Genomic DNA, 16,562 nt, shown 5'->3' on the forward strand with positions numbered 1-16,562 from the left:
TGTAAAGTAATTGCGCTTTATTAACTTCTTGGGAAAATACGATTACTCATATGCGTTTGTGCTAACCGCTTAAACCTCAATACCGAAGTGAGTTACTCACAATCCGCACGAAAGTGGTTCCACCATCGGAAGCCCAATAACACAACGATCACCGCAACGGCATTTCTCACGTTTCTCAATGATCGACAATTTACCGTGAATCGCACCTGAGGCTATCTGTTAACGCTTATTTCCAGCTATAAAACATACACACTCGCACACATACACCTACCTGACCGGTTTTCGCTTTTCACTCTGTAAACGTGTCTCTCGATCGTTGGCAAAACAAAACAAACGCACACACTGATCAGCGGAATAAATGGAGGAATCGATCCAAAACAAGCCCTGAGCCCTGATATTTTGTTCACGGTAGAACACAACTTTGACACAACTTAACAGCTAATCCACAGACAAACCTTTTGTTTGTACACAGATCTCACTTGTCACCGGAAGCATTACACGTGATCACTAGCTACTCAACTCGGCATGAAATCAATGAAAGCAACAAAAAAAACACGTCGCGATTTGCAGTGAAAGCAAGCAATACCAAAGATTGAACCGACGTTGATCTGAGCTTGGCACAAACTAACTTCGCTGAAGGCAGCAGCAGCAACAGTCGTCGTCTCGGGTGTCAGCCTCTCAGACGCTATCTGGGAGGGCGCGAGAAATAGCCGGCCAGATAATGCGCCACCAAAACAAAACCGCTATGACTAAAAATTGCGCGATCGTCAGCGGCGCGAATGCGAGCGAGATTATAGCAGAGGATTTAATTGTCGTGACATTCCAGTTGGATTCGACTTGCAAATGCCGGGTCGGAATGACCTAATCAAGAATGCAACCGGCGGAACTATACTACAGTGACTCAAACTCGTAATCGTACTCCACCATGCAGATCTCTTCTCCTTTCTTTTGAGAGTCGAAAACAAGCTTTCGGAACATTCTATTTAGATAAAGTTATAGACGAATTTCATGCCAACTCGTCTTAGGAGTTGGCAGCACCATCTCAGATAGCAGTGAAACGTTGTGGGTGTAAAGAAATGGGTCATTTAAGCAACTTTGCATACTTCAAATATTCGAAAAAGAATTAGACTACTTTTTGGAAAAAGACAAATTTTTCTTCTTAATTTTTTTGCAAGAATTTATAATTTAATAACTATGATACCTACAAAATTCTTTTCAATGGATGAAATGTAGGAAATTGTTTAAATTTTCACAAAAAAATATCAAAAAAAAATTTTTGAAACAAAATTTCGCTGACAAAAAGTTTATTTTAAAAATAAAAATTCATTTTTCTCAAAAACGTATTTTTTTTAAATTCCCAAATATATATATATATATATATATATATATATATATATATATATATATATATATATATATATATATATATATATATATATGAATAGCCCTCACAATTTACAACAAGTCGTTCATACATCGGAAGATGGGCAGGGGAAAAGTTTTTCGAATAACAACTTTTTCATGTTTTCTTTGAAAAAAATACAACTAACCCTAATTTTGTTTAAAGTCAAGATAGCGATATAGTGTATTCGACAAAGTTTTAGATCTTGTTCAAATATAACCTTTTATCAAAGACATTAACTTTCTATCTTTTATAGTTTTTGGAATATAAGTCATTTTTGTTTGAAGACTCCTGAAAAAATTATGTTTTGCTCGTAACATTTTTGTGTGTAAATCCTCACGATTCACATGTTCTTGATATGTTTCTAAATAGACAAAAGTTAGCAGAGCATGTAAATTGCGATAATTTATACATAAGAATGTTACGAATCAAACATGAAAACTATATTTTCGAAGAAAAAAAAATGAAAATGTTGCTGTTCGAACAACTCTTTCCATGTAAATGTGCCCGTCGTCCGATATATGGGAATTTTAAAAGCATATGCTTTCCAGAAAAATGAATTTATAAGAAAATGTCCACGCTTGCCCACGAAGAGGAGGAAGGGGGTTTAGAGTGAATCCACGTGAACAGGAAGAAAAACGTTTTCTTTAAATACAATCACCTGTAGACTTAAAATTAAATTAAATCTTTTACATATTCAAGTATTTCAAAACTCTCTGTATTTATCAATAAACGATTTGAGCCGCCTGAGAGTGCTGTCCAGTCAAATAATTATATATATTTTACTTCAAATCATGGAACATCTTCAGTGAAATCTGTATTCTAAAAATATCTCACGTAAACACGTATAAATGGCCAAACTATTTGAAATGGTCGAAATTTTTTAGTTACGGGGTCTGCATAGACGCACATAGCCCTAAACTATAAAAATTGAACGATTCCATAATGATCTGCTGAATTTCATGATGTGCGTAAATGGTTTTTCATCAAATATTATTTTCTATATATATATATTGTTATATTTCGCGAGTCATAGGATAATAATATCCGTATAGTTTTTCATACAGAATTGCGTGTAAAATCAATTTTTCAAAATATTTTAATTTCGTCAATTTCTAGCAATCAATAGTGAAATCGTTCTAAAAATGCGGATTTTAGAATAATGTATTCGAATAAAAGTTTGTATTCCGTTTGGGTTGGATGAAATATGAGTTTTCCACAGCAATTGAGAATTTTCGGACTCAAGTAACTTTTGAAAAGGGCGTATCGATTCTAGTAAGATAAATCTTTGATAATTTATATCTCAAAAACTATGAGTCGTACCGAAATAGTGTCTTAGAAAGAGTTATAGAGTATTGATGTTTAAACGTAAAAAAAATATACACTAAGAAAATTGTTAGTATTCTTTTTTCTATTTACAAAAAATACTTTAATTTGCAATATCTAAAATATGTATTTTTCAATTTTTTCATCTATATATAAAAATGAATTTCTGTCTGTCTGATTCTTATGGACTCGGAAACTACTGTTACATGAAATCAAAATCAACATGAAAATTTCAGGGGGGGGGGGGGGCTGCCATACAAATGAAACACAAATTTCTGCATTACTCGAGAATTAATCAAGCAAATGAAACCAAATTTGGCATGTGGAGGTTTTAGGGTGCAATAAACGTTTTTACGGTGGTCACACACTCCTCCCCCTCTCTAATGGGGGGCTGCGATATAAATGAAACACAAATTTCTGCATTACTCGAGAATTACTCAAGCAAATGAAACCAAATTTGACATGTGAACAGGGGACACAAAACGTTTCCATGGTGGATACACACTCCTCCCCTCTCTCTGAGGGGGAGGGGACTGGCATACAAATGAAGCATACATTTCTGCATAACTCAAGAACTAATCGAGCAAACTGAACCAAATTTGGCATGTGGAGGTTTTAGGGGGCAAGAAACATCTCTAAAGTGGTTCAACACTCCTCCCATTTTTCTGAGAGGAAAAAATTGTCCAATTTAGGGCTGTCTTTATTCTATCATATTTTCTGTATAAAACATTTATTCCATGTAACGGAGAAACATGTTATTTGCAAGTGGTTGAAAAATCTTGAACGAGAATTGTGTCTGAAAATAATCTGATATTATAATGATGAGTTTTGTTAGAAATACTAAGAATTTTATAGTAAAAGGTAAATTCAACGGGGTCGATTAGAAGAGCAATCAATGAACAGTTCTGCGATTGAACCCATTAACTTGCTTATAGTAAGAAAACGTGAATGTTTGAAGGTATTGATAAGATAAAAACAAATTTTGGGCGGAACTAAGTTTGCATCATGTACAAAATTTAAAAAATAAGTCCAAGATGATAACATTTTTTTTGAAGAACTTTGTGGAACATCGAATTTGTATGAATTTTCGAAACTTCGAATTTTTGTATGTTAACAAACATTTTTAGTCACAAATTATGAATTCTTATGTGATTTAGAACAAAAAAGCTCATTATTAATCTCCTTTTAAATGCAGCCATTCTCGAGATATTTAAAAAAATATTTCCAATTTTGTTTTCGTATTAAATAGGTTCTTTTATAATGTTGAAAAAACTAATGTTTTGTCATTTGTCGATTTCATTTGAGATTGTTCAATATTTACCTTTGTATGAAATTGTCCATGTACCGCTATTCGTCATACTTAAAAGAAATGAGCCAGTATTCTAATAAAAATATACATGGAATTAGGTAGCTGATTCGGAATATTTCAGGAAATTATAGAAGCTATCCTGACGCTGTTGAAAATAATCTGCTACGCATATGGTCAATTCTCAACTAGGACAGAGTTCTTGAACTTTTCTTGAGCTCAATTTTATTCCTTGAACAGACTCTAATATAGAAAGTACTCTACTTATAATGATTATGCTGCTCATTTGAATGCTCAAAAAATTTGGCATAGATTGTAGTTGTAAAACATTTAAATTAATGGAACCAAATACCATTCAGAAGTAAAGAAAAAACTTAAAATGGTGTGTCCAGTTTATCATGCAATTTTCCAAAAATGCATGATAAACTTTTTGTTGCTATCAATCCAACTGAAGCTCTCCAACCACTTTACAATTTCTTCCTTGAAACCATACTGTTATCATTTTTGTTATCACTATATTTAATATTTAATATCATTAAAATAATATTTCACAACAGAACACAGCAAAATTTCCCCATCTTTCAAATGAAATAAATTGAATCGTGCTAAACAGCGTACTTTTCGAATTGGAATCAGTTTAAGGCAAAAAAAATTGGTCTCAAGGAATGTTCAATAATTGTTTCTTAGTTGAGATTTGACCATAAGCGAGGAATGTTTTTCTCATCAAATGAGAACCTCTATCACCTCCTGAAATATTGTGGATCAGCTACCTAACAACTTGTATATAACAATATTTTAAACAGATAGAAACGTTTTCGATGCTTTATTCAATTTATGAGAAAGTTTGAACATTTCTTTAAATTTTCATAGAAACTGGTGTTGCGTACCACGCAATGTATGAAGAAGCAACAGCCAACAGCCAATCCATCTCTCCAACACAGGCATCAACTTCAGTCATCGACGAGATAAATCTCCCTCCAAACTTGGTATAAATATCAGAGCGTGATCGAGAAGAATTCATTCCACATCCAAACTTTGTAAAGTGAACATCGAAAAACAAACAATAGAATTGCCACACGCGTGTTTCATTTGTGTAGTTTGCCAGGCCGTTCTCGCCACAAAGGGTCTTTTTTAAGACTGAAGAGTATATAGTAAAGTTTTCTACAGTCCACTGGTTACCGTTGCAGTAGTTTTACTGCCCCCACCTAAGGGAAACTCCCAGCATCATCCAGGATTTGATTTAACCTGTGTCGCTGACCCACCGCCGGGATTTCTTCACCGTACCATCGCGTGCAAGGAGCCACGATCGGAAACCACCCGTAGCGAACAACTGGATTGATTTCCGCCGAGTAAAATAGAGTTTACGCTGGTGTTTCGTAAGCACAGAATATTTTTGATAACTAAATTCCTGATCTAGTGTCGTAAAACGCCAGATGAAATTTCAATATATTGAATGTGTGATACACATTAACCCATTAACGTTCAAGCTGTAAAAAATATTTTTTGACGAAAACCATTGATGTAATTTTGGTTATTGGTGCTAAAGAAACCCAAAAAATTGAAGAATATTTTGACGTAGGACTACGTCTTACATTATGGGTGCCAAATCAGAAAACAGGTCACGTTCTTATGAAATTAAGTTAACGTTAATAGCTGTTTTTGCTGCGAATGGATTTTAACGATTTGCATACCAATCGAATCGGAAATTTTCTAAGATTTGTTTTATATGCTATACATTACAATCCCATAATCTGTATATGGTTTAAATTGTTGAAAATTTCCCCATACATTTGTTCTGTCCATTTGTGTACTTTCCCGAACAGAGCTGCCAATAACGGGCAACTTATGCAATCGTTAGAATAGAAACAATGAAGGGAGATAGCGAAAAGAGAACATTTGCGAATTAAACTCCACCCTTGCATAGTAAGTAAACTTTCGCTAGCGTATAAGTATCACATCTCCTCTGAGGGAAATTCTCAGAATCTTTCTGTGCCCGATCCAACAAACGTCGCTTATTCTGCTCGTTTTGTGTTTACCCTCGAGCAGTGTTGAAAAAAATCATCTTCGCTAAGATCAAATGGTTAGATTTTCGGGCTAGGTTGCATCGAAAACCTATATTCCAAACGAAAATCAAAATGACAGATCCAGACAACCAGTGAATATGAGCAAATGAACTTTTATTCTTCAATATGTTTTGAAGTTTATTGACGACTTCTGGCTGAACCATTGTCGGGAATGGTGGAAAAGAGGTCACGGGAGCTGGCTTAAGAAAAAACCATTGAAGGCTGTTGGTAAAAGTTCTGGTAAAAAAAACCCGATCCGAGTGGAAGAATGAGGTTGGTTGGTGGCAATCGTGGTAGCAGAAGGATCGAGGATTAAATACTTAGGTTGCTGCTGATCTTGCTGCAAAGTTATTTAAATCTGCGGATTACGGATGATGGTGGAAATTCGACTGGAATGCAATCCTTGCTGATTTTGAGGAATTGCGTTTTTGCTTGTCGGCAAGATTGCCGCGGTTGACGGAGATTTTTTTGAAGTGAGGCGATTTATGGTGGTGAAAGCCGCGATCGTAGTGCCGGTTTCGGTGGTGCAGTGAGGTGTGACTTCCTTTTCATGAGGAATTACCGGTGTCACATGACCGAAGGAAGGCCGTTCTTGTGAAGAAGATTAAAGTAAAAACGTGAGGGTGACGCCAAAAATGAGTGAGTTTGCAGAAGTGCAGGAGGATGTCAGTCTATGAATTTGAAGGGTTTACCGCGAAGAGAATTCCGTGGAAACCAGTGTCGTGACGCGTATTAGTTGTGGCCTGATTTAAGTGCGATTCACATACAACATACACGTCACGTTCACGTCCCGTCACGTCACGATACGTCAATGATTCTACAATGCAATTCTCATGAAAACATTCACATACACCAGCAACGTAACGACCCGTCAGCATACGTTCAACGAAAACGACCGGCAGGGTTTGTAGAAAAGAATAATTGACGGAGACGGACGGCTCGTTTGGTTTTTGTCTGGGCTTTGTGTCTCGGCTTTTGTTTTGATTTGGTTGTACAGTAATTTACATCTACATCGACATTAAGGTAATTGAACAGATCTGTGATGCAACACGTTTAATTAGACATTTTTACCTCTAGTTGGACATTTTTGTAAACGTTGAGTTCGGGGCCCAAATTATGGCCCCACATTGAAAGTCGCCACCAGTCGCAAATGTCCAATTACCGGCCAAAACCGACTCCAATGCGACACTGAGTGGTGCCTCAGCATATCGCTTTATAAGTAACTTACTGTACCTTTTATGCCAACATATCTCTTAGCTCCAAATTTCGGAGTGGAAATCATTCGCGACTAGTTGAAAGAATTATTCTATTTATTATTATTGTTGCATAAGGGTCGGACTACGGGGTTTAAGCATTTAAATAATTGAATTCAATGATTCTCATTGAATTTTTCAAAATTTAGAACTGATTCTAGGCATGCTGATTTGAAAGAGGGCATTGCAATTTAAAATTGTTGTAGGTGGCGACACCATGAATAAAATTAAATAAATCCTTCGTTTGGCATTTGACGTGACGGTGCTGGTGGAAGCATTGACTGCATGTGTGAATTGGTGGAGACGTTGACGGAACGTAGACGTTCTTCTCCGTAACTTGCTATGTGAATCGCACATTAGTGGGCAAGTTTTGCCGATTCGAAAAAGAAAGGAAAATTTTGAGAAACAGTGTTAGATTTCGCTAAGCGCCATAAGAAGCGGCACACGTGGTGGTCGTTTCCGGTCGAAAAGGAATAAGAAGTAGAGGAGAAGAGCTGTGAGAAAAAGCAGCATATCGAAGATAGAGTGCGCCAGCTGGAGGCGGCCAACGGAAGAGCGGGACGCGCACGCTCCGAGAGAGGCCGCGACAACCAACGGGAGAGCTACCCGCATCGGAAATAAGGTGAGTGTGTGTGCATGAGAGAAAGAGAGGGGGGTGCATGCTCGTGTTGTGGTGTTGAGGTATGCGTAACGGCGTGAGTTACAGCCAATTCCTGGCATGATGGCGGCACATTGAGCAGCCCCCCTATGTCATGCAGATTAATTAAAGGGTGGAACGACCTAAAAGGGAAATAAGATTAGTTTCGCAACAAATATACATTTTTCTTCAAATCTCATTTCGTCGACTAGTTGAGAGTTCAGGTTTTTAGAATCACTTATCACTTACCACTCCTGATTTTTCTTAACCATTCCCACTAACAACTATCCCTTCCATGATAAACGCTAGGGAACCACGCTATAGAGGCGGCCTTTCTGGCCTTCGGGCGGCGAATATCATACTAACATTCCTTCCCTTCCCCTGGTGACTGTAAGGACGTGGCCGGCGTCGTTATTGACCATTTAAAGCTCGAATCACCGAAAATTGTACAACGAGAATGATTTGCTAGTCCCAAGCGTCATTCTGTGTGTTCTTTGCGCAATTTGGTTGGTTCAGGTCAATCACGGAGAGCAACTACGAATTGTACAGTCTACCCAAGCTCAAGCTCAATATGTTTTGAAGTTTATTTTTCCACCCAATGTCATTTTAATCTTGATTATTCAAGATGCCAGAATTGAATTTCGTTTTAGCCAAATGAATATCAGCTGTTGTTTACTTTTAACCTGAGGCAGCTGTGTGCGATTGGTTTTTATTTATGCCGTTGTTACCTTCTCGCCAAACAAAATCCTGTGCGATTTCTTGCAATGTTCGTTTCATCAAACTCTGGCGTTTTTGTTCTCTAAATGGTTCAGCCTGACTAATTTTTTTATTTTTGAATTTTGATCTGAAAATCAATGCCAAAACGAATATCGTTTCGAATGTGATGAATATCAATTTGTTGCTTTTGGTCGAATTTACTTTCTAATCTTTAATTTCCATTTTCCGGGAAATGACTGTTCGAAAAATCGAAAAATAGCCAAAACCTGTCCTTTCATGGGAAATATGAACAAATTGCAAAAAGCAAATCATTTCAATTGATAAATATACGACATTCATAAATACATTAATTTTACATTCTGAGACAAACAACCCCAGCAGGATGGAAGTCCTGAATTCATCCACCTATGGTGAGATGTCACCTTCCTAATTTTATGTAATTTCAACTTATTAGCAGCAGAGTTTTTCTTTCAACCGAAAACTACTATTGTTTTTTTTTTATTGATGATGGTGGTGTAGAAATGCTTTATTACATCTGTCCGACTATCCATTTCTCGAAAAATCCAACATTTTCCAAAACCTGCAAACTACAAAGTACGCTTGCGAAACAAACAATGGCATATAGGACTAAGAGGTTGTCATTCAGTGGAATGTAATCGTCATCTAGGTAATCTCCTTCAGTTCGTCTCGGTGATGTCCTCCAGTTGCACCACATTCGAATTTGTACGGAACGCCATCAACTGAGGATGTTGCTAACAAAAACATAAAGTTTTATCTATGTTGTATGTTTGTTTTGGCCAATATTCGATCTTTCTAACCCTTTTATTTTTTCGCTTATTTTATTTATGTAAGATTCTACGATTCTACATGCTTTTTGGCGAAATTCAATCGAGTCTGAATATGTGCTGGAGTAAGGTTTTATTTCTTGACCTTTTTAGTGTCTTGAAGTAACCAGTCCAGCTCCAGAATTCGATTCCTTTTACGATTGCTTGTTTTGGTGCTCCCTTTAGTGTCCTTCTCAACCCCCCATTTTTTCACCTTTCTTCAGCACAGTTCGAATCGATGTTTCGGATTTGTTCACTCTCCTTCCTATTTTCGGGTTGCTCATACCAGTTTTCTTCAGTTCACGAACAACTCTTTGTTTTAATTTACTCAAATATCTTTTTTTCGACATTTTTCACCTGACATCAACAAATTCCCAGCACTAACAAATGTTTTGCGTACTAACACAACAACAAAACTGAAATGACAGATTGCAAAGGTTTTTGGTGTCATAGGTACGCCAATCTTCTCTCTCTCTCTCTCTCTCTCTCTCTCTCTCTCTCTATATATATATATATATATATATATATATATATATATATATATATATATATATATATATATATATATATATATATATATATATATAAATGGATTTCTGTCTGTCTGTCTGATTCTTATGGACTCGGAAACTACTGAACCGATCAACGTGGAAATTGGTATGTAGGGGTTTACATACAAATTAAACACAAATTTCTGCATTACTCGATAATTAATCAAGCAAATGAAACGAAATTAGGCATATGGAGGTTTCAGGGTGCAATAAATGTTTCTACGATGGTTAGACTCTCTAAGGAGGGGCTGCCATACAAACGAATAACAAACTTCAAACTTCGAGAACTAATCAAGCATAATTTGGGATGTGGGGGTTTTTGGGTATGAGTAAATTTCCTATGATGGTATGACACCCCTCCCTCCTCTGGAATGGAGAGAGGGTCCCACAAAAATATTACACATATTTCAACCAAAAGTATTCCAACCAAACATGACAATTGAAAATTTTCGGAAAACTCTGAAGGGAAAATTCGGAAAATAAATTCCCATATGCTCTACAATTACATAGTGACAAGTGCTGTTAGTCCATTTGATGTTTGCGTTAGTGAAATTGATCTTTGTTCGAAACTGGAAATGGATTTTAATGTGATGAAACGCACTATATTTATATCTTTTTCTATCTATACCAATAAAAAAAAGTATCGCCGAATGTGTTGATAAGAGCAGAACTCGAGGAAGGAATTGTCCGTTTTAGGGCTGTCTCTATTATATTATATTTTCTCTATAAAACATTTATCCCATGTAACGGAGACACATGTTATTTGCAAGTGGTTGAAAAATCTTGAACGAGAATTGGGTTTGAAAATAATTTGATATTATAATGATGAGTTTTGGTAGAAGTACTAGGAATGTTATAGTAAAAGGTAAATTCAACGGGGTCGATTAGAAGATCAATCAATGAACAGTTCTGCGATTGGACCCATGAACTTGCTCATAGTAAGAAAACGTGAATATTTGAAGGTATTAATAACAAAAAACAAATTTTGGGCGGGACGAAGTTTGCCGGGTCAGCTAGTTGTTACCTATAAAAATCGAGTGTAGCAAAGATTTAAGCCTTTTGCAAGAAAACTAATGAAACAATATTACGTGATGATTATATTGTTTCTAAAGAAGAGTAGTTTTTAACACTCCTATACTCGCGCATTGGTCTGTCAGACCGAGAAATCAATAATTCGTTCATTTCTAAGAAAACATCAACACTACGACTTTGCGATTCTCTCTAGCTTCGTTATTCGTCGTTCGTCATCGTTTAGCGTATCGCATGTATTGGTACAAAGGGGTGTGTGTCACTTTTTTAACACTTTCAGTCTGACACACCGACGAGAGTATAGGAGTAACTTTTTTGGACAAGTGCCTTTCTATCATATTTCATATTCTTGTTGAATGAAATGTATAAATCAATGTTAGTGGCGTGGAATTTTTATTGCATACAATGCATAATATTATTACCTGACTATTATTATTTGATTTTAGCCTCTTTTGTAACTGGATTGAACTGATCCATATCCGGATCCATATATTAACTATTCGTCGTTAGATTCATACATTCAAACGCAAAATATAAGTGTTTGACTTTCGTATAGTTATTCGCTAAATATAATGGTCATACATATACGAACTTGTGAAAGAATTTCAATTGTGATATAATTGTAAACAGTAAACTATAAACTAATCGGTGGCTTATGCTAATTTTTATCAGTTACATTTTCGGGGATATTTTTTTTATAATGGACAATATCGACGAGAAAACAAGAAAAAGAAAAGGAAGTTCCTAGAAATCCTTTTATATAATCTTTTCATGCCCCATCTTAAAAAATCATTAATTCTTAGTTTACTTAGTTAGAATATTATATTCCAGAACCTTTATCATCTGGTAATTATCTAGAAGGTCGTACATTCTTCTCTTTGATAAAAGACCCGAATAATACGCAACAACTGCATGAAATTTAAAAAAATATGTTTGTTTCGAGCATGCAGTTATGCTATGTTCTGATTCTTACTCCAATGAAACCACAATCGATTAATACATTTTTATGTTGTTTTATAGCTCTTTATACTTCCATGAATTATATTCAGTTGCTTACTTTTAATTTATAACAGTTAAAAATTCGAATTTCGTTATTTGTGTTGGAGTATCAAAAATTGCTCTGTTTTGAGGAGGCTGAATTAGATGACTTAATAGTAAAGATAATAAAGATGAAAAAACATATTTTTTTTGAGTTTTTTCATTCAATCATACCCTCTTCTTCAAATAAATGCCAATAAAGTCTGAAAAATACACAATGGCAACATTACAGAGAAGTTCAATTTTCGGTCTGTGACACCGTGCGCGAGTATACGTGTTATGATTTTGCACGCGAGTACAGGAGGGTTAAATGATGGGAAAAATGTTAAAAACAACTTCGAATCAAATATTTTATTTGCATTCAATAATCTACTATTTTTCATATAAAAATTCATTGTTTTTATCCAGATACCTAGACCGTGGGTATCTCACAAATGGTACGAGAAGGCTAAATCGGAAACAACCCAGCAAACATTAAATCGTATAATTTTGCACGTGCCAAGTCTTACAAGAAATCCGAATAAATCATAATCGCATATAATATCAATCAAAGTATGTGTCGTGTATATTTGAAATCGCATAAAATGCAAAAACTCGATTTTATATACCATTATCAAATTAAGTCGCAATTCGGTATAACAAACATCAATTTTATGATGTACATTGTCTTAAAATATATTTAATCCGCATCATATGCGTATATTACGCTGATGCAGTTTGTGTGTCGTATAAGCGTATAATTTAAATCGATTCAGTACTGTAGTAAATCGTGTTGCATGCTGAAGAAAATCATGAAACAGTAAATCATATTAGATCCTAATAAATGACATATTACATCATATTCAAATGTCAATGAAATTCTGATGCACTCGAAAGTTTCAACCGCTGTTGAATTAAATTTCAGATAGCCGCGCGAGATAGCTGGTGGATGATAATCCAGACGACCGGAGTTCGAACCCACATCGGAGCAGTTTTCACCAAACATTAATCTGTGCCATTTTAAACATTCATATTCCACGCCCAACACAAGTCAATCAAACAATTATTATTTCAACAAACATAAATACTCATATATAAAAATGGCGATTCGTGAGGCTATAATAAACATTTCACGAAAATATTTTGCGCCATTTGTTTTTTTTCTATGTCTGTAATAAATCGTATATGAGTATTGCAAAAGTCGCTATTATAGCCGGTCAAAGTTGCATATTCATCCAAACAAATTCGGTAAGCATTTGCCATGTATGTATATGGCCTCCACTTTTGCATGCATATGCCAGTTAGGCGCATTATATGCCAACCAAATTTTAGGGCATATGATGTTGTATATACGCTTGTTATGCGATTTAATGTTTGCTGGGAAATGTTCAATCTAAAAAGGCCATTTCACAAGCCCTCTGGCGAGAATAGATTGAAGAGGCGAGAAGCAATAGAAACATCAAAGCAGCACAATAGTCATCATTTTTGACTATAAGTGTCATCAAAACGAAGCACAACAAACAATCAAGATCAATTCCTTTGTTTTTAGTGCCTCCGATCATCAAAGCATGAATCGTCTCGGGAGGCCCGTTCGACCGGTATTGACACCAAACCCGGCATAATTCAATCATAGCAAGCTACCCACAAACGCCAGTTCCACTTCAATCATCGTCGTCGGTTCTAATCTAATGAAATACGAAATAAATCCGCGATACGAAAATAGGATACTTTTCCCCCCCGAATCGCCATTCGTCGTGATAAACAATTGAATTATTCCTGCGGCGTGAAAAGGGTTCTCGCACCCATAATGAACCGCAGCGCTGTGAGGAAATGTGAAGAATATTTGCTGAATATTCCGGGGCAGAGACCGCCCCAAAAACGGGCTCCGTCCTGCGTAGGACACAGACCGCCGGCAGTCCCAACCAGCACCACCACCAGCAGCAGCAGTCGAAATCCATCATCCAGCAAACCATCCCCACAGGCTCCGTGTACAAACCGAAGAAAACAGTCAATCAATAATTCCGGAGCCGCTATGGTCGCGGTCGTTCCGGGTGCTGCTGGCAAAGGTAAGAAACTACTAGTAGCAAGTGCGGCAGCATGTGCCCCAATCACGGGACGAGAGAAACAAGCAAACAGCGCCACCACCAAACTTCCAAGGCCCAGTTGTCGCCAGCAGAGGGCGTCCGGTGGGAATGGTTCGCTGAATGCGAAATTACCACCGCCTCCGAGTGAGTGCCCTGTTCCGCCCAACAGCAGCAGCAGCGCGGAGAAAGCAAGTGATAATGTCAATCAGAATGACAACATAAAACCGGCCGGGAGTGATAGAGATTACGGTCGGTTGGATCGGGATGCGGGAAGCGGCGGACAAACGGGGCAACCAGCACTAGAACGGATTGGGAAAACCGAAACCTGGGATAGAATACTATCCGCGTCGCCTTCGCTGCTAAAAGCAATGGTAAGTCCTGGTCCTGGAAGGAGGGATAGGCGGAAGGGGTTTGTTGTTCTCTCCGTTTCTTTTTCTCGCACGAAAGTCGTTTATATATCCTTTTGATTGCTGTTATTGCTTTGATGGTGACTTTTCACACGGGGTGACGTATATTAGAATGCGTTGACGGAAGTGATGTCAGCTTTCGGGGCTGGGAGCTTCTGTTTTGGACTGTTTGATAAATGGGTCAATTTCAATTCGGTACGGCAACATCTATCAGGGTTAGATCTGGGATGTCTGTCAGAAAAATAGAACATATCCCATTTATTCATGAGTCCAGTCTTGAGGTAGGAAATAATCCAATTTATTTCGGCCCAGCCTCGGTTCCGGGATTGATAAGGAGATGATTAAGGATCAGTGTGACATACCCAGGATGAAGGAAACCATCCAATCGATCTTGATTATTTTTTTTCTCTTTTCTCCATTCAAGTTTGTTGGCGAAGCAAGATTAATTACCTGCAAGAAAATGATAAAAAAAAAAAGTTTCGTTAGTATTGTTGATACCATTTTGTTTGTGTTTGTTTTATTTCCATTGTATTATTATTTTTTTTTTTTTTTTATCTGTATTATAGTGATTTTCAACTCATTTGGCTGGTTCGTCACTTTTACTTCCATTTTTGGAAGAATGTCGGGAGTGAGAATTGAACTCGTGACCTTTAGCGTGAGAGGCATGGATGTTACCACTACGCCAGATCGCCTCCATTCCATTGTATTAAATAATAATGATAAAAATACGTATCTGAAATTTGAAGGTTTGATCTAAATTGCAAACACTTAAGTATGTACAAAATTGTTCGAATATTGTTCTTTCCTTCAGTGTTAAAATTTATTAAACCCAACAATATTGAAGCGTTCGTTTTCAATTTCAGCTCTGACTCCAATAACTTACCCGGCCAGGCCCTACCAACGTCTGCGACACTAGAAAATGAAGTCTGATTGAGTTAATATTTTGCATAGGGTATTTTACCGTGCAAATCAACATTTCGCAGGAAGCGCCGTATGATAAATCGAGATGGTCATATTCATTGGCACCGTAATCCCAACGTTTTACTTTGTACTCGGAAAAAACGTCCCAGAGAGTCGATTTTTGGCAAAAAAAAAACCAGATGACAGTATATCTCGTCGTTTCATGCAATTTGAAGACATTTGACATCGAAATATTATTTTTGAAAACTTCGATTTTGAACAAATTTCCTTATCCATTTGAGTTCAAATACTATTATATGTGTCGGTTGAGCTTCAGCTTGGGTAGACTGTACAATTCGTAGTTGCTCTCCGTGATTGACCTGAACCAACCAAATTGCACAAAGAACACACAGAATGACGCTTGGGACTAGCAAATCATTCTCGTTGTGCAATTTTCGGTGATTCGAACTTTGAATGGTCAATAACGACGCCGGCCACGTCCTTACAGTCACCAGGGGAAGGGAAGGAATGTTAGTATGATATTCGCCGCCCGAAGGCCAGAAGGGTCGCCTCTATAGCGTGGTTCCCTAGCGTTTATCATGGAAGGGATAGTTGTTAGTGGGAGTGGTTCAGAATAAATCAGGATTCACTGCGGTAAGTGATGTGATTCTAAAATCTTCAATTTGTAATTTTTAAAATTTTTAAATTTTAAAGTTTTGATTTAGTAGGATTTTTTAGTAGATTTAGTTTAGGATTTAGTAAGGCACTCGCTGTCGCGCTCGCGGATAATCGAGGTTCCTCTGTAACTCACCCACTCTCCCTTGACACGATGAGTTCCATGTTGGCTATTGGGGGTCGACATTGAAATTTCTGTCCTACACACTGAATGGCACTTGGGAGTAGCAAACCAGTCTCATTGTGCAAGTTTCGGTGATTCGAGCTTCAAATAGTCGATAACGACGCCGCTCGAAAGCCAGAAGAGTCGCCACTATAGCGTGGTTCCCTAGCGTTCGTCATGGAAGGAATATTTGTTAGTGAAGAGAGGT

General features: G+C 37.0%; 2 protein-coding genes across 22 annotated transcripts in view; one reads left to right on the top strand and one right to left on the bottom strand.

The window, feature by feature from the left end:
• Positions 1-16,562, bottom strand: part of LOC129765026 (glucose transporter type 1) — a 647,147-nt gene that overhangs the window by 374,246 nt on the left and 256,339 nt on the right. For 3 of the 19 annotated variants that reach the window (XR_008741327.1, XM_055764821.1, XM_055764819.1), the window contains exon 1: positions 272-799. The exons of 1 other annotated variant lie outside the window; for it this stretch is intronic. The gene's annotated coding sequence lies outside the window, so the exon portion shown is untranslated. Of the gene's footprint in view, positions 1-271; positions 801-16,562 lie in introns of those variants that run through there. 15 more of the 19 variants (XM_055764818.1, XM_055764815.1, XM_055764814.1 and 12 more) reach the window with 8 other exon arrangements.
• The window catches only part of LOC129765027 (uncharacterized), a 254,261-nt gene continuing 251,347 nt past the window's right edge, over positions 13,649-16,562 (top strand). For all 3 annotated transcript variants that reach the window (XR_008741331.1, XM_055764833.1, XM_055764834.1), the window contains exon 1: positions 13,649-14,580. Coding sequence is in view for 2 of the 3 variants with exons in the window: in XM_055764833.1 (XP_055620808.1) it covers positions 13,933-14,580 (648 nt within the window). In the remaining variant the exon portion in view is untranslated. The remainder of the gene's footprint in view (positions 14,581-16,562) is intronic.

Source organism: Toxorhynchites rutilus, chromosome 2 (assembly GCF_029784135.1).
Source record: "Toxorhynchites rutilus septentrionalis strain SRP chromosome 2, ASM2978413v1, whole genome shotgun sequence".
Taxonomy (NCBI): Eukaryota; Metazoa; Arthropoda; class Insecta; order Diptera; family Culicidae; genus Toxorhynchites; species Toxorhynchites rutilus.